At 55.7% G+C, this 18,250-nt stretch overlaps 2 protein-coding genes across 5 annotated transcripts; both read right to left on the bottom strand.

Moving 5' to 3' along the window:
* Positions 1–1,325: 1,325 nt before the first annotated feature.
* PRKACA (protein kinase cAMP-activated catalytic subunit alpha) lies at positions 1,326–17,258 on the bottom strand (the record flags this gene model as incomplete). 4 transcript variants are annotated; one of them, XM_079702515.1, is made up of 10 exons in its annotated part: positions 1,326–1,451; positions 1,898–2,062; positions 4,129–4,251; positions 4,355–4,450; positions 4,543–4,669; positions 5,448–5,530; positions 6,556–6,654; positions 9,111–9,232; positions 9,679–9,753; positions 17,213–17,258. In XM_079702515.1, the coding sequence occupies 10 exons, from the start codon at positions 17,256–17,258 to the stop codon at positions 1,326–1,328; spliced, it is 1,062 nt and encodes a 353-aa protein (XP_079558641.1). The 4 variants fall into 4 exon arrangements, with proteins under 4 accessions (XP_079558641.1, XP_079558642.1, XP_079558643.1 ...); XM_079702516.1 differs by having other exon boundaries at positions 9,111–9,239; positions 9,692–9,753; XM_079702517.1 differs by lacking the exon at positions 17,213–17,258 and adding an exon at positions 13,771–13,792 and having other exon boundaries at positions 9,111–9,239; positions 9,692–9,753.
* On the bottom strand, positions 12,074–12,226 carry SMIM46 (small integral membrane protein 46; the record flags this gene model as incomplete). Its single annotated transcript, XM_079703194.1, has 1 exon — positions 12,074–12,226. The coding sequence occupies one exon, from the start codon at positions 12,224–12,226 to the stop codon at positions 12,074–12,076; it is 153 nt and encodes a 50-aa protein (XP_079559320.1).
* Positions 17,259–18,250: the final 992 nt, after the last annotated feature.

Here is an 18,250-nt window from a genome sequence, read left to right as displayed (position 1 = left end):
CAGGTTGAATCGCCCCCGCGCCCACCCGGGGCCCCACCCCAGGCCTGAGAGCTCCTCCTGGGATGGGGAGAAATTATGAGAGGGACAAATATGGGGATGAATGGGGTGACTCCCCACTTTTCTATTGAGAGAAAAAAACCACAATGGGGGGGCGGGGAGAATGGGTGATTGACAGCGGACAGCTAAGCAGAGGAGGAGCGCCCAGGATGGGGGGGGGGCGGAGGCTCCTGGGTGAGTAAAACAAGCAGCCCCTCCCCAGCGACCTTGGCCTTGAACTCGGGGCCGTCTGGGGTGGGGGGGGGGGGCTTTGCCTCCTTTTGCGGGGGTGGCCTTCCCAACTGAGAGGAGGCTGGACGTTAAAATCTAGTTGAGAATAAAATTAAGAAGTTTGGGGAGAGTGTTACTGGGAGGAAAGACCCTGGGCTTGGGGCTCCCCCTCTATCTTTTCAGGGGACAACTCCTCTTTGGCAGGGAGAGGGGCAGCTGCTTTGTCTGGGTCCCGAAGCCCAAGGGTGAAGACAGGTCTATTGGGGCAGAAGGGAGTGGGGGCTTCCTAAAGGGGCTGAGACCCTTCCAGGCTTGGCAGGGGACCCCGAGGGGGCAGGGTGGCGGGGGAGATTAGCAGCTTGGGGGAGAGGTTTGAACCCCAGCTCCTTCCTTTACAGTCTGCTTCCCAGCCTTATTAAAATGGACTTGGGGAGGAGGGGCATGGGAAGGGGTGGGAGAGGAAGGAGGGAGGGAGGCATTGGTGGAACTTAAATAAGATTGTAAATTGTTTTTTTAAAATATTGTATTAAGTAGCCCGCTGAACATGTCACTAAAATCTTTCCTTCCCTGGCAAGATTGCTCTGAAGGGAAGGTTAGCCTTTCATTCTTTTGCCCTTAGAGAGTGGTGCCTGTGGGTTTTTTTTGGGTGGGGGGCAGGTGGCTGGAGTTGTTTGGGCCCCTCTTTCCACACCCTGTCCCTGACACACCAGCAAGACCTGGTCTAACCTGAAGAAGGGAAGAACTGAGAAACTCGTTTAAAACAGGCAGAAGTAGGCTAGGGTGGGGGGCTGTGGGGGAGGAGGGAGGCAAAAGCAGTAGGGGGGATGGGGGGGCAGGAGGGAGAAGGGGGTGAGGGGGAGCAGCTGGTGTTTCCCTCCAAATATCTGGGCTTCCTGCTCCCCCTACCCTGGAGGGTGGGGCAGGGGTGGGTGAAATTAGATGCAAGGGACTCTGGGGCCCTCTGGCTGTTCAATCCAACCCTCCCACCCACCACAAAAAAAAAAAAAAAAAAAAAAAAGAAACAAAGAAAGAAAACCCATGGGGGCACAGGCACACCCCTAAAACTCAGAAAACTCCTTGCCACACTTCTCATTGATGGAGACTCGGATCTCTTCCTCCTCATAGTCGTCAAAGTTACTTGTGTCCCCAGGGCCTTTAAACTTTGGTATGAAGGGAGCTTCCACCTGGAGAGGGGTCAAGAGCCATTCAGACCTCAGCAGTCAACATAATCATCGTTACAACAATAAATGCGAATGGGCTAACATTCATGAGATCACTTACTCTGACCCAGGCCTGATCTTAGCATTAGGGTGTGGACTCATCTTAACAACCCAAGAATCTTATTATAGCCAACTCACCCATGGGGAAATTACTTTCCAGAGAGGGAAGTCTGTTCAAGGTCACAGAGTGGCCAAATGACCCCACAATTCTGTTTCTATACCCCCAATGCTCTAAGTTGCCTCATCTAAATTGAGGCAGAGCCAATTTAGATTGGCTCTGGGCAGAGCCCAGAGCCCGCAGCCTATTTTCAAATTCCCCTTCCCTTTTCATCTCTCCATTGGCAATACTCCCTGGCTCTTGCCCAGCCCCCTCCAAAACCCTGAGAGCACAAGGGGAAGGGGGGGCCTACCTTCCTCTGGTAGATGGCGATCCAGTCAGTCGTGGCAAACCATTTGTGGTTCTTGATGTCATTGACCCCGTTCTTGAGGTTCCCAAAGCGTTTGGTGAGGTCCACCTGCAGGAGGTTCCGCAGCAGATCCTTCAGGTCGGAGCTGAAGTGGGACGGGAACCGCACCTGGAGAGGGGGTAACACAGACAGATTGGGAAATTGATCTGGAGCTTGGGGAGCCCAGAACACTGCCTTCACCATCCAATTGTCTTATTGGGTGGAGGACCCCAAACCAGAGTGTGCATCGGAATTCCGTTAAAACAGCTTGCTGGGCCCACTGGAGTTTCTGATTCAGGATATCTGATTCAGGTGGGGCCTGAAAGTCTATATTTCTAGCCAGTTCCTGGGCCATGCTGATGCTGCTGGAGAGGTAAGAGCTATGAGGTTCCCATTTTATTCTTCTGTCTGCACCATGCGGCTTGTGGGATCTTAGTTCCCCAACCAGGGATTGAACCCAGGCCCTTGGCAGTGGAAGTCCCGAGTCCTAACCACTGGATTGCCGGGGAATTCCTGAGGTTCCCATTTCTGTTTCCTGAGAAGAGGAAACTGAGGCTCAGAAGGATTAAACAGCTTGCCCAAGATCTCATGGAGGAGCAGGGCAAGTCGGTTCCATCTGGGGTTTGTTGGACTCCGAACTTGCATTCTTAGCCACTGCTTCCAAAGGCAGCTCTGCTAGGGTCTGGGGACTTCAGAAATATTCATGCTTCTAAGAGAAATAATTGTTTGTCTATTTCTCTCTCTCTCTCTCTCTCTCTCTCTCTCTCTCTCTGCATAGCTAAGGCTCTTCCATTCTTTAAGGCTCAGTTCAACTCTTCCAGAAACTTTCCCCAAATGCTCTGAGTCCACAGCTTTGTATGTAAGCAGTCACTGGATTTAGAGCTCCAAGAACCAACTTCCAGCACTGCTCTGCCTCTTCCATGCTGTGTGACCTTGGCCACGGCCCTTAACCTCTCTGGGCCTGTGCCTGCCTCTCTGGCATGGGGCAGATATCCCAGGGTTGCATGAGGGAGATAATCCTGCTGAGGGTGCGTGGGAACTGTGAAATGCTACAAAGAAGGGAGTCACGCTCATCTTCTCTTCCCCCTCGAAAACTTCTATGGCTTTTTTTTTTTTCCCCCACTCTGGGCCATTTTCTTGGCAATTTCTATTCTGCCTCGTGGCAGACACCTCATCTTTCCCTTTTTTAGTGACCCCACTTTGCAGGTGGTGATTCTCTCAACCTCTCTGAGAGGCAAGTGGCTAGTTCCCCAGTTCTGAGATGGATAAGACTCAGAGAAGTGAAGACATTGGCCTGAGGTTTCAAAGCTGATGGGTGGCAGAGCTGGGACTTAGAGCCAGGTCAGCCCACCTAGGCTGAGCTGGGAGCCACTCACACCATTTCCTGGGCCAGATGGAGGGATGGTTGGTCCTCCCGGTGAGGTGGGTGAGCTGCAGTCAGAGGTGGGGTCCCCAACCTCTTTTGAGACGATGCTGCCATGTGATCTTGAACCAGACATGTCCAATCTCTGCACCTCAGCTTCCTCACTCCCTCAGAGTGGTGGGGTACGACCGAGGGGGTGCATGGGGCAGCAGGTACTTAATGCACTCCGGGGCTCTAACGGTTCCGCCACCCCTTACCCACAGCCTGCAAGTTAGAAAGTCTGCATTTGGGAAAGGAGGCAGGGCCTTACGTCCAAAGTGACTCCCCAGAGGGGTCTGGGGTAGCGCCTGGGAACTGAACATGCTCGCTTTTTTGCTGTGAAACTTGTGAAAATTCATGCTAAGGGGGCCGACTAGAGACGAGATGAGCCTCCTGGCAGGCAGGGCAGGAGTTTGGGTGAGACCTGGGGTTTTGAAAACCCTTAGGATTTCGGCACTGTGGTCCAGAATCAGACAGCGAGGTTGTGTGAAGTGGTGGCCTCAGTTAGCGTAGTGGGTGTGTCTGGCTTCACCACCTGGCCTGACTTGATGAACTTCTCGATTGTTCTTTTTCTGTTTTTCTTTGGCCGCCCCACACAGCACTCGGGATCTTAGTTCCCCAGCTAGGGATCGAACCTGTGCCCCCGGCAGTGGAAGCAAGCTCAGAGTCCGAACCACTGGACTGCCAGGGAATTCCCTAGACTGTTCTGACAATGACGATCAGGGCTCCCCAGTGAGCAGGACAGGCAGGGAAGGGTCAGTCTTAGGCCTGAGCCCCCATATCCGGGCCTCACCTTCCCAGAGACAATCTTCTCATAGATCTGGATGGGCTGGTCAGCGAAGAAGGGCGGGTAGCCAGCGGCCATCTCATAGATGAGAACCCCCAGGGCCCACCAGTCCACAGCTTTGTTGTAGCCCTGGAGTGAGAGGAGGGGAGCAGGTGAGGGGAGAAGGGTGAGGAGGGGGCCGCCGGCAGTGGAGCAGGCCTCAGAGCGGTGGGAGGGGTAGGGAAGCGCCTACTTTACTCAGGATGATCTCGGGGGCCAGGTACTCGGGGGTGCCGCACAAGGTCCAGGTGCGGCCTTTCACACGCTTGGCGAAACCGAAGTCTGTCACCTGTGGGCACAAGAATGGGCGGTTGGCCGGGAGGGTGGGAGGGTTCAGGCTGTGGCCACCTGGGGCTGCCCCTCGCCCAGCCCAGTGGGCACCTGAATGTAGCCCTGCTGGTCGATAAGGAGGTTCTCCGGCTTCAGGTCCCGGTAGATGAGATCGAGCGAGTGCAGGTACTCAAAGGTCAGGACAATCTGGGCTGCGTAGAAGCGGGCATGGGGCTCACTGATGGGGACAAGCGGGGAGAGGATGGGTGAGAGTGGGTGGCCACACCAGCAGGACCTGCCCACCCCCAAATGGTCCAGCAGGTGGGCCTATCGAGCTGCCTCCAGCCCAGCGATCGAAATGCATCAGCAGAGCAGCCTTATTCATATACAGCCCCAAACTGGAAAGAGCCCAAATGTCCATCAACAGAGGAATGGAATCACAGATTGTGATAGATTCCTACAATGGGATCCTACCCAACACCACCACCAGGACAAATGATGAATATACCCAACAATGTGGCTGGATCACAAAACGCTTATGTGAAGCAAGAGAAGAAAGGGACAAAAGAATATGAACTGTGTGATTCCATTTATATCAAGTCCAGACCCAGACCAAACACATTTATGGTGTTTGAAGCCAGAAAGGACGTTTGCCTTTGTTGGGGTGGTGATTTGCCAAGAAAGGCATTTGAGGGAATTTTCTGGGGTGGTGGTTACACACATGTGAATGCAGCTGTCAAAACTCATGGAACAGGGTATTGAAAACCTGTGCATTTTATTGTATGTAAAGTGCATATCTATATAAATAAGATAGCACAAATTTAAAAACGACATGAAATTGCCCACTTACGTGGTGACGCCTAAGTCACCGTGTTTGTTTTGTTTCGTGGTGGCTGAGACATTGTAGATTCCTCAGCTCGGGGGAACAAGAACCCACAGGGACCTGGAGAGGCCACTTCCACAGACGACACCCATGCACACCCCAGGCCCAGGGTGGCAGGGGGCGTCGGGCTCACCTGAACCTCCCGATCCGCCGCAGGTGTGAGAACATCTCCCCACCAGGCACGTACTCCATGATCATGTATAAATTTGAGTTGTCCTGTGGGAAGCAGCAGCTGATCAGGGCCCCACTCCCCAAGCCCCAGGCCCCATCTGAAGGCAGGTGTCAGACAAAAGCAACAACAACAGTTTTGGTTCCCATGTGAAGCACGTTCCAAGCGCCAGGCACTGTGCTCACTGATTACCTGTCTCATTTCATTCTGCCCATGAGAAAGAAGGGGCAGCCATGATCCTGCTTACGGGGGCCAAAAGTGAGGGCTGGCTAGAGGTACACCAGGGACCTGGCTGGCATGCCTGGGCTGCAGAGAGAACTCTGTGGTGGTTCCTGTCTGTGACTGTCTTGAGCAAGGCTCTTGGGGCCACAGTTTTGTCATCTGTCAAATGGGACCAGGATGGGCTACAGATTTTGTGAGTCCTCCCTCAAAATAAAAGTGAGGCCCCTCGTTAAAAAAATGATTATGAATTTCAAGATGGTGGCAGCAGAGCCTTAAACAAAGCGTGGGGTCCTTGTGACTGCTAGGGTCACAGGCCCTGAGGGGCCTTTCCCAACTCTCACAGTCATGGCTTAGGATGGCACCCAAAACAGCTCACGCAGGGTGCTCATGATGTGGTTCGAACTGTCATGGCAGCCCCACCAGGTGGGGCCTGCCATGATCCCCATTTTACAGATGAAGAAACTAAGGCTCATGGGAGTGAAATTTCTTGCCAGGGTCACACAGCCAGGAAGTGCAAGGCTGGGATTTGAACCCAGGCTGAGCGGCAGTTTGTGGCTGTGTGTCAGGTTCTTGCTGTAAATGGAACGATGATTTTGAGGGATGTTATCCAGGTTGGGGGACGTGCCCAAGGTTATCAAGCTGTAAGTTGGCAGGCCCAGCTGAACTTGGGGTCTATCAGAGCCCCAGGTTGACTTGCCCTCCACCCCCAGGGGTCTTCTTCACCGCTCCCCCATCAGTGGGTCTGCCTTTTTGGGCAACCACTGGTTGTGGTTGGCTGAGCCCCAGCTCTGGGAACCCAGAGGCTGCATCACCCGGCAGTGGCCCTGGTCTGCGGCCGCTGGGACCCCACCTTGAAGGAGAACTCGAGTTTGACAAGGAACGGAAAGTTGACCGCTTGCAGGATGCGCTTTTCATTCAGGGTGTGCTCAATCTGTTTCAGCTTTACCACCTGCAGGGGTGGGAGGGGAGAGGAGAGAGGAGGGGGTGTGAGAGAGCTCTTTTCTTCCCTGCCACCCAAAAGTAGATGTGCCAGGGCCGGGCTGGGTCCTCCATCCAGAATCGTTTGAGTGCCTGGGGCCTGTCAAGCCCTGGGCTGGGTGCCTGTCCCCACATGGCATGCAGTTCAGGGCAAGAACACATGAGTCACCAGGCCACAGGGGTCAGAGCTGTGGTGGGGGAAGCTTGGGGCCTGTGGATGCCCAGATAAGGCATCTGGTGAAGGCTGGGGAGTCAGAGAAGGCTTCCTGGAGGAAGGGGCAGCTGAGTTGAAACCAAACAGACAGGTGGGAGTAGCACCCAAGGGGTGGGGGATTTAGAAATACCTTCCCTGCATCTAGAGGACACCCCGCCCCCCACATCCACTTGAACCCAGGGTTAATTCCTCCTCAGCCCTCAGCTGTCCCCAGCAGCCGTCTCACACTCTCTGACAGGAGCCCTGCGGGGTATGCAATGGGAGCATGCAAGTTTGGAAGCCCAGATGCAGAGAGGGGAAGTGCCGTGCCCAAGTTCACATGCAGCTAGTCAACATCAGTGCAGCTTGTCACACGCAGGCAGCCTGGCCCCTTGGTCAGCTCTAAGCCCCACTGCACTGGGGCGTTTTCTGCTTTGCTCACAGCTACATCGTTTGGGTCTATACCTGCACTGTCCAGTAGATTCCACACTAGCCACGTACGGTTGCTGAGTACTTGAAATGTGGTTCGTTGACTGGGGAACCAAGTTTAAAATTTGAAGTATCTAAAATGAAAAGTTAGGGCTTCCCTGGTGGCGTAGTGGTTAAGAATCCACCTGCCAACGCAGGGGACACGGGTTTGAGCCCTGGTCTGGGAAGATCCCACATGCCGCGGAGCAACTAAGCCTGTGCGCCACAACTACTGAGCCCGCATGCCACAACTACTGAAGCCCTTGCGCCTAGAGCCCGTGCTCCACAACAAAGAGAAGCCACCGCACTGAGAAGCCCGCGCACCGCAACGAAGAGTAGCCCCTGCTCCCTGCAACTAGAGAAAGCCCGCGCTCAGCAACGAAGACCCAAGGCAGCCAAAAAAATATATCTATATCTATATCTATATCTATATAGATATATAAAATGAAAATTTAGGGACTTCCCTGGCAGCACAGTGGCTAAGAATCCACCTGCCAACGCAGGGGACTCGGGTTCGAGCCCTGGTCTGGGAAGATCCCACATGCTGTGAAGCAACTAAGCCCATGTGCCACAACTACTGAGCCTGCACTCTAGAGCCTGTGAGCCACAACTACTGAGCCCATGTGCCACAACTACTGAAGCCCTCGCGCCTAGAGCCTGTGCACCGCAAGGAAGAGTACCCCCGCTCGCTGCAACTAGAGAAAGTCCATGCACAGCAACGAAGACCCAACTCAGCCAAAAATAAATAAAGAAATAAAGAAATTAAAAAAAAAGAAAATTTAAAAACTGATACTTGGCACAGTTACCAGACAACTTTCAAGCCTGTTTGGAACAACGTGGGCTATGTGAATCTGCTTTTTCAATTTCTCTACTTTTTCTTGTCTTTCCAGTGAAAATTAACATCTGAATGGAGATGTGTTATATGTGTAAAATGCACGCTGGATTTCTAAGACTTAGTACGGAAAAAAAGAATGTAAAATGTTTCATTAAGGATATTTCTACACTGGATACATACGTTGAAATGATAATATTGTAGATATACTGGCTTAATTACAACATATTGTTAAAATGAATTCTGCCTTTTTAAAACTTTTAAAACTAGGATTCTAGGGAATTCCCTGGTGGTTCAGTGGTTAGGACTCCATGCTCTCACTGCCGAGGGCCCGGGGTTCGATCCCTGGTTCGGGAACTAAGATCCTGCAAGCCACGCAGTGCTACCAAATAAATAAAATGAGGATTCTAGAAAATTTAAAACCATATGTGGCTTGTGTGATATGTCTCCTGGATGGTGCTGCTCTAGAGCATTGCCTGGCAAAAAGTAGGGTTTCAAAAGTATTTACAAAGGGCAGGGGGTGATGTGATGAATTGGGAGATTGGGATCGACATATATACACTAATATGTATAACATGGATAACTAATAAGAACCTACTGTATAAAAAAATAAATAAAATAAAATTCAAAAACAAAATATTTACAGAAAGAAGGTCTGTGTAAGCATCACTTCCCCCAGGAAGACTTCTGGCTTCCTCGATACAGCCTAGGTGTCTGAGCCCGTGTGGGCTTTACGTCTTAGGGTACTTTTCCTCCTGGGGAAAGCTTCCTGAAGGCAGCATGGTACCCTTCCCGCCCTTGGGTCTGGCACATTATGGAGGCTCAGGAAATAGCTGGTGAGTGGATAGGTGGGAAGACCACTCCAGGTGGTGGGAACAGCCCAGGCAAAGCCCTGGTGGCTGGGACCAGGGCCTTGTGGCAGGGCTGGGCTCACCTTCTGTTTGTCGAGGATCTTCATGGCAAAGTGGCTCCCGGTCTCCTTGTGCTTCACCAGCATCACCCGCCCGAAGGAGCCCGTGCCGAGGGTCTTGATTCGTTCAAACTGATCCAAATGGGCTGTATTCTGTGGGCACAAGGGTCTGGAGGGTCAGGGACCAGCCCCCCACCCTGTCTAGCCTGCTAGGCCAAAGTTTGGGGTGTTCCCTCTGCCACCAGCAGAGGGGGCCCTGGGGACCAGGTGGAGCTAGTGGGGTGAGGACAGGGGGTGGAAAAACAAGATGGCGGAGGGTACATTCCTCAAGGCTGGTGGCAGGGGCCAGATCCGGCCCTGGCCTGGGGCCCAGGAGCTGCTGGCAGCTGCCTGGGGGGCAGGGGCCGCCAGTTGGACGGGGTTGGTGGGGTGGGGGAGCCTGGCAGTGAGTGATCAGGTGCCCCCATGGGCATCTAGGGAGCGAATGAGGGCAGGTCTGGAGCCCTCCATGGGGCCATAAAATCCTAGCCATGGCATAGGGATGCAGTTGAGGGGAAGGGGGCTGTCAGCTATCCCTCCCAGGGCTCTGTACCCAGGGGGCTTACCTGAGCAGGATTTTCCCATTTTTTAAGAAAATCTTCTTTGGCTTTGGCTAAGAACTCTTTCACTGAAAGGAAAAGAGGAGAGAGTGAGATGGAGACCCCATCTTGTTGGCGTGGGCCTGGGCTACTCCTGGGGAGATGCCAATTTGTGGAAAGTGGGGTGCAGTCGTCTCAATCCAGAGCCTGACCTTCTCCCAGTGCCTTCGGGTGTCCTGGCTGAGTCTGAGGGTAGCCTGGTGGGGGGGGGCCCTGATCTGGGCTGGGGTCTGGGGTCTCCTTTACTACAGAGAGGTGGGGTCCAGCCTCAATTCTGTCCAAAATGGGGGACAGGGCAACTCGGGGGTCACTCTCAGGGGGACAGAGAGCGTCGCCCAGGCCAGCCCACCCCCACTCGCTCCAGTTCTGACTGACATTCCAGGGCGAGGGACGACGCCAGCCGAGGTATTTATAGCCTCGGGATTTGGCTGCTCCTCTGGCCCCTTCTCTGGGGAGGCCGGCCCGGGGTGGAGGCCTCTGGGGCTCGGGTAGCAGGCGCCCTTGGGGGGTTCAGCTGTTGCCTTGGCCCCCAGCTGGCTCCATTCCCACCTTTGCCAATGGAGGGGCCCTCGTTCCAGAGCTTGCTCAAGGGAAGCCTCGCCTGATGCCTGCCCCCTACAGGCCCTTCAGCACCCCAAGGCGAACATCACCATCTGGCTAACACTGAAGACTTCCTGGCAGACCCTGGGCTTGCTGCTTTGCATCCACTATCTCATTTGGTTCACTTGTCAACTTTCATTTTAACCATTCTGTTTACCACCCTAGGAAACTGAGGCCTGGAAACAGGCATTCCCGCCCATGTGGAGAGGCAGCCCGGCAAAACAGTTAAGGGCCAGGACTCTGGGATAAGATCAAGTTCAGATCCCAGCCTGGTCCCTGATGAGCTGTGTGACCTTAGGCAACTGATTGCACCTCTGGGCCTTGGTTTTCCTCATCTGTAAAATGGGGATAATAATAGTAATGACCTGGTGGGGTGGTTGTGAGGACCGAATGAGTTAATCTTGGCAAAGGGGGTTTGGATGGTGGCGGGTACAGGGGTTAGTGCCATATAAATGTCAGCTATTAATTTTGCTTTTAAGTAGTTTTTAAAATGGAGGTATAAAATACAGGAGGAGCACTGAGTGCTCAAATCTTAAATGCTCAACCTGATGGATTCTTACGGTATGGACGTGTCCTTGTAACCGCCCCCTGGAGTCAGGCGCGCTGTTGTTCAGGGACCCTCCCTGTGTGCCAGCTCTGTGCTGAGTGCTTTCCACGCTTAATTCCTACACTGATGGCTCAGAGCTGCTATTACTCTCATTGTACAGATGAGAAGACTGGTCTCAGATCACTTCCCGGACCCCACTGCCCATGAGGTTAACTGCTTTGCTTCTGACTGGTTGCAGGGCACCAGGATGGCCCATGGACAGAGCTGTCCTCAACCCTGATGTTCCTGGGACAGTTGCCACCCTGAGGGGTCCTGCACACTGGTACTTTGGCCTTGCCTGCCATCTGCCTATCTCACCCATATGCAGTGCCAGGAATCCCTACAGCCTTGTGGGTAGCCACCCCCCACCCCCCCATCACCCGCAAGGCTCTCCCTCAGCGTTTGCAGAGAAGAGCCTTCCGTGGAGCTGTAAGCGTGGCAGATGGAGGAGAGACTGTGGGCTAGGAAAGCCCTACAAAGAATGACCAGGCAGAAAGGGGGTGATCAAGGAATGGCCAAGAGTCCTAGGCTGGTGCCTGGCTGAGCCACCAACTGTCTGAGACCTCCCTGAGCCTGGGGGCTGCACCACATCCAATGCTTTCACTGGCAGAATCTTTTTTGACACACAACACCTTCCTTGGAAACCTCCAAACGTACACACTGAATTCTGGATGAAGGTGGGGGTGAAGGCACCCTCTGGGGATTCTACCGTCACCCACCCAAAAAGGCAGAGAGGAGCGAGTTTAAGAGGAATCCAGGAGAAAGCCTGGCCCTGCTTCCTCTTTTGCTCTCGGCAATCCCTGAGAACTGCCATGTCCTGTTTTTCCCAACTTGGTGCGTCTGTGCCTCTGTCTGCTGGTACCCCACTAAGAGGCTCTATACGGTGCCTTGATTCTGACACAGCCCTGTTCTGGCCTTTCAACGTGCTGAAGGGCCCAGGCTGTGTGCTCTCTGGTGCCATCAGCTTGCCAGATTTGGGGATGGGGCACAGGGTGTGGCAGTGCCAGAAAGAGTGGGCAGATAAAGAGGGATAATGATGGGGGGAACCCCAGCCAGGAGCCCCCATACTCACCTCTGCTTCCTGCCTCTTCCAGCAGAGGGTAAAATGGGGGATAGAGTGGGATGGGGTGATCTGGGGCCCATCTACCCCTGGCCAGTGAGGCTCAGGGTGCTGGCTGCGGCTTAGGTGCCCAGAGGGTGCGGCACAGGTAGCCCAGGAAACGGACAGTCACATGGCCCCAGAGAAGCAGCTGCAGCCACAGCTGGAAGGTGGTCTCTGAGTCCCCATCCCAGCCTCTACCTGACCCCAGATCCATCCCAGGCCTCCCTAAGTTCTCCCTGGAACCTTCCCTTTGCAGGGAAACCAGGAAGACGCAGAGCCTCTGAGCTGGCTTCCTCGGGAGGGCCTCGGGGGGACAGGCGAGGAGGAGCTGGTTGCCAGGGAAGCATTTAAAGGTACCTGCTCCCGCTGGCCAAGGTTTGTAAAGGCCCCTCCTTGGCAGGATGTGGTGGGAAGATTCTCCTGAGGGTGTCCCTCCTCAGGCTGGCCTGCCTGCCCTGGGGGGCGGGGTGCTAAAGCTAACTTCCCGTTCCAGGGACTACACTGCTCCCGGGCTGCCAGGCCCTGCCTTTCTCAGTGGGTGCTGGACTACCCTGAGGATGACACCCAATGTGCCCAGGGCAGTGCCCACTGGGCAGAGGGGAAGGAGTTAAGGCTCAGGCCCAGGCAGCAGCTGGGGCCTCCCTGGGGGCCAAAGAGGCCCCAGAGCTCCGTTAATTAGCCGAAAGAGCAGCTGGAGAGAAAGGCGGGAGTTGGGGGGCAGTGAGAGCTACCCTATCTCCTCCCCCAAGTGCTCTTTGAACCTGGAGCCCCCAAATTCTGCTACTTTGAGAAAGAAATGGGTACATCTGACTTTGTCTTGCTTCTATGCAGGGGCGGAGAGGGGAATGGCATCCTGGGATGTCCTTGGCCTGTATCAAACCTTGCCCTGTGCTTGGCTCTGCTCTCAGCCATGAAAGTCCAAACCGGAAACGAAACGCTAAACCCCGGGGTGGGGGAGGGGGAGGCAGCCTTGACCATCTTCCTCCTTCTTTCCAGATCCCAAAAGAAGTGGAGGGTCAGTGGCAGCTTCTCTCCGAGAGCGCCTGGCACCCATGGCCCCTGCTGACAACAGGAAGTGGCAGAGAAGGGAAACCCAGCTGGCTGCTGTCTTTAGAACCTGTCAGCCGGCCCATGTCTCCCACAGGAGGGGTGCCAGCCTCCACCGTGGTCCGGATTCAATTAGAGCTCACAGAGAGAGCATCCCTCAAAAAGCCAGGGCCCCATGAGGAGGCAGGAGCCCAGCCTCAGACCCCGCCAGACAACAATCTCAGGACCTGCTGCTCCCTGAAACCTGGTTGTCCTGGAAATTCTGGGGCAGGAACGCCAAGCCCTGGACTGGACCAACCCCCAGCCTGAGCTGGACCCCAACACTGGACTGGACCGACCCGCAGTCTGATGGACCCTCATTCTATACTGGGCCACTGTCCATTATGACGTGGACTCCATCACTGAGCTGGACCAACCCCCAATCTGAGCTGAACCTCAACACTGAGCTGGACTACCCCACTGCCTGGCTCTGAGCTGGACCCCCGCTCTGGGTGACCATCCCCCCCTTGTCTGAACTGAACCACCCATCTCGCCTGCTCTTCCCCAGGCCCCCCAGCTCAGGGTTGTTAGTAAGGGAGGGTTTCTAGGGCCAGCCAGGGGTCCACAGACTTTTCCTCTTCACCTGTTCCCTAAACTCTACTGCAATCCTTCCCTGACTTGAGTGTCAGAGAGTGCCTGGTAAGTTGCTATAGCAACAGGGCTCAGCCTCACCATCGCTGGGGTTGGAAGCCATCACTCAGTCTTCCTCTCAGGGCACCAGGACTATGGTGGCTGGGAAGGCTCATGAGACCTGCTGCACCAGCTTGGCTGCCCATCCCCAGAGCCCTGCCTATAGGGGGAGCCAGGGAGTTGTGGGGTGGTGCCAGGAAAAGAAACCCAACCTGGGGCCAGTGGGTGCAGGGAAGGGGCAGAGAGGACCCTCAAGCTTCTGTAAGCCTGGTTGGGCTAAAGGAAAAGCTGCCTTGGCAGGACCCTCTTGGGCACCCATACAACTGCCAACGCACAGACAGTATTTGGCCCTCTAGGACTTCTGTAGTACATCAGAGGGCCGCAATTCTTCCCATTTAGGGACCTCTTGGGGGCAGTTCTCACTCTCGGAGCCTGGATCTGCTTATCCCTGGGACCTGGGAGGCGGGGGGGTGGTATCTGGAGGGCTCCTTCTCACCAGACCTGTCCCTTCTCCCATGGACCAGCTCTTAGGGGTGCCTTTGGCCAGGGCAGCCAAGGCCTGAGCCCCACTTGGCCGCCTGTCCCCAGGGCCTCTTGAAGCCACTGCCCTCTCTCAATTCCTCCTGCTGCTCAGGGCCCAGGGCTTGGTCTTGTTTTTCTCTGCCCTCTTAGCATCTTACCCAGGCCCCTGCCAATGGCTCTGGCAACTTTGGGTACAGATTTCCCCCACCCCACCCCAGGGCTCATTCTGGATCCCCACCCTCTTGGGAGGAAGCCAACGCTGTCCTGCCCCGGCATGGAGCCGGTAGTATAGGGGGCTGCAGGATGCTGAACTGGTGCCTACTAAGGTTTGGTCATCTTCCTTACTCCAGTAGGGCTGACATCTGGCAGATGAAATTCAGGTGCCCCCTGCAGGCTGGCCTGGCTACTACTACCCCACCCCCACCCGACCCTAGTTACGAGAAGGCAAATTTTGTCTTAACTCCATCCTCTCAGAATTGGAGATTTGAAGCGAAGAGGGGCTTCCTTCCTCATCCTATTTCCTTCTCTGAGAGCCCCTGCAAGCCTCTGGAAGGAAGTATAGCTTAGGGCATTTCCTAAAGTGTGACATAGGTCCCACTGGCAGGGCATGAAATGATTTTAGGGATGTTTCACTTTTCTAGTTACGTTGTATTTTAATGCATATCAGAGAGAATATAACTGGCACAGCAATCCCATGACTTCATTTATAATATTGCTTAGGACGGATCAAAATTTACATCTGAACAAAAGTGAGTCAAAATTTTTATTTAAGTTAACAAAATAGAAGTGAATATAGTAAAAATCAGGGAGGCGGCTTGAGAATGTTTGAGTTGGGAAACCCTGGGGTCCAGGAAGTTGTCTGGTAGGTGGATCTGGATGTGAATCCTGCCTCTGTGGCAACATCTATGTCAAACTCAGAGAGCTCGTTTGGAAAATGCAGATAAGCGCCCGTTATGAAAAATCACTCGAGCAGATAGATCTGTGGAGACCATTTAGCCTGGTACATCCTAGATGCCCAATAAACAGTGGCTCTATTTCACCTTGATAGTCCATTCCTGGGTGTCCAGCCTGTGCTCTGAATTAGCGGTTCCTTCCGAAGCCTCTGACCTTTTTCTTAGGGCTCCTTTTCCTTGTGTGGCTTTCCACCCCCACTCCCCACTGCATGTGTTTGATACGCCTTGAAAGTTTTCCAGGACTATGTCATCTCCCCAACTTTCAACTGAGCCACTGAAATGTACAGCTGCCTGCCTCCACCTTCCACCTCTCAGCCGGTCTCACCTGCTGGGGGCCCGGCCGCTCCCCCTCTGCCTATCTGCCTAGTCCCCTCCAAGCTCATGCCCAGACCTTTTTTGGTCACTACCCACCTGCTCCTCTGTCATCAAGCGCTCAGCTACAGGCACTTGCCTTCCCGTCCCCCACCCATCGGTGACATGTCAGGCCTCTCCATGGTTGCTCAGTGACTCTGAGTTCTGCCATTTGAGTCTGGGTGGGAATAAAGTTCCCTGGCTTTCATGCCTGGGTGTTTCTGGGAGGGAGCATTCAGGGAACTCAGACACTGGGGTTTGAGAAAAGTAACTGGGAAGAGCATATTTGGATGTGGCCATTCCTTTTCAACTCTATTTCTGGGTAACTGTAAGGGGATCCTAGCTGAGGTCCAGCTTTAGGCCTGGAGTGATGACAATTTAAGAGTTGGAGGACTTGAGGAAGGGGCTGGAGACCATTTCTGAAGGCATTTCCAGATAAAGAATCTCTTTCCCCGGCTGGCTGGAAAAGGCCAATATATTTGGGAGCCGAGGGGGAAACAGTCCCCTCTCTGGCTGAACGCTGGGAATGATCAGAATCTATTTGTCTCTTGGCAAAGCAAGTCATTAGATGTCAACCACTTCTCTTCCCAACTGCCATCCCTTGAGTCCTCCTTCTCACCATCCCAGCTCAAGCTGAATGAGCCTTGCTAAACCCAGACCCTCTTCATCCTCTACTTTTCATCCCAAGCCAGGAGCGGGTGAAGAAGCCTGGGGGACTGGGTGAATGACAGAGCCTCAGTTGTGAAACAACCATTTATTGAAGGGCCCTCCAAGGAGCCTAGAGCTCACGGAACAGCAGGAGATGGGAAGGGGCTCTCTGCTGACACTGCCCCCGCCCCCCGCCCCAACCCCGAAAAGAGGATGCAATGAATTCCAGCAAGATCGGCTCAAACTTGGCTTTTGAAGCACAGAAGTAGTTCTCTAGGTTCATAAACAGTCTGCTACCCCAGCCAGGGACAGACGCTTGCTTGGAGGAGGAAGCACAAGCAGAGAAGCAGAGGGACAGAGTGAGAGAGGGGCAGAGGGACCCAGAAAGATCCTGTCCCCCATGCCAAGTGACACAGAAGAGAAAAACAATGCTGGAGGTGGCTCTGGGAAGTGCTCAAAGGGGACAGAGTGGGTTTGGAGGGGGGCTGTGATAAGGTGAAGAGGGGAAGGGCAGGAGAAAGATGGCGGGGGCTGGAGGGGGGGAGGGGTGTGGTCACCAAGTGGCCAAGGTCCCTGCGGGGTGGAGGCATACCCCATAGCACTCCCAGACTGGCAGAGGTCTGGGTCGGGGTTTGGCAGTGGGTCACATCTGTGTAAGAGGTGAGTGAGGAAGTGGAGAGATTAGAATCTGGGGAGAGGGGACCAGGAGAGGAGACAGTGGGGTGGTGACAGGGCCCCATGTGGGGCCCCAGCGGTCATACGTGCCATGGTTGGCAGTGACAGCTGGGGGGGAGCACAGTCTTTGCAGTGGGGGGCGGTCTTAGGCAAGGGGGCTCCTACGGGGCCATCTGCGGGCCTTGGGCCCCAACCTTGGACAGGCAGGGGAAGGGGCGCTGGGGGGTAAGCAGAGAGAAATGGGGGGGCGCGTAGGGGGAGGGGCCAGGCAGTGATGGATAGGGAGGGGGCTGGCAGCGCGGGGCCGGGATCGGGGTCACGGCCCGGGCACTCACCGCTCTCTTGTTCGCTGCCCTTCTTGGCCGCGGCGGCGTTGCCCATCGCGGCGGCGGCGGCCGGGGCCGGTCCCGGAGCTGCGGCGCGGCGGGTGCTGGAGGCGGCCCGCGGCCCCGGAGCGCGCTGGGCGGCGGCGGCGGCGGCCCCTCGGGTTGGCTGCGCTGGCTGCGGCGCCGCGACCCCCGCCCAGCCCCTGCTTCCCGCGTCTCTCCGCGCCCGCCCGCCCGGGAACCTCAGCCCAAGTCCGCTGCTGCTGTCCGTGACGCCCCCGCAGCCCGCAGCTCATTGGCCTAGGCCGCCCTGACTGACGGTGCTGCGTCGCCGCCCATTGGTCCTCCGTGACCCTCCCGTGCTGCCATAGGCTCTCGGCCCCATGACTCGCCCCTAAGACGCCTGGCCACTCGCGCGCTTGCGAGGCCCCAGCTGGGCGGGCCTACGCGCCTGATTGGCCGACGCTCGCGACAGGGCCTGGGGTCCGCCCAGCGAGGCCGCCAATTGGCGGAGGCGCGCTGTCCGGCAAGCCCCCGGCAGAACGTTCAGTGTCAATCCGGGGGTGAGAGGGCGGGGCGGAGGTGCAGTCTGCTGCCCGGGCCCGCCCGGCGGGGCGGCGGAGGCTGGCGGGCGGCGGCGCCGCGCTCCGAGGCCCAGAAGGCGGTCCAGGCGGGCGCTCGCCCGGGCCCGTGCGCGCCGCAGTCCCCCGCCCCCGCTCAGTGCTGCAGCGGCTGCCGGCCAGCCAAGGTTGGCGCCGCGGCTCCCCCACCCCAACCCCGGCGCAGCCGCTGTCCACCTGCCAGCGGGGGAGGGGCGCGGCGAGCGCCTTGGGTCACAGGTCTCCGGGCCGCCAGCCGACGTCATTCATAAGGCCTGGTGCAGGACAGCAGCAGCAGGCCCAGGGTCCATGCCGGGGTCCTCCTGGGTCTCCCTCAGCTACAGCCCGAGCTTCAGGAGGATGCTGAGATCCAGGAGGGGGGCGCTCAGTAGCCATCCCTTTCCTGGGTGCCCACGCTGGGCTCATGCCAGTAGTAAGAGCTGGCACT

The sequence above is a fragment of the Hyperoodon ampullatus genome (genome assembly GCF_949752795.1).
Source record: "Hyperoodon ampullatus genome assembly, chromosome: 4".
Classification (NCBI taxonomy): Eukaryota; Metazoa; Chordata; class Mammalia; order Artiodactyla; family Ziphiidae; genus Hyperoodon; species Hyperoodon ampullatus.
The sequence above is the reverse complement of the archived record's forward strand: the minus strand, read 5'-3'. Positions and strand labels throughout refer to the sequence as shown.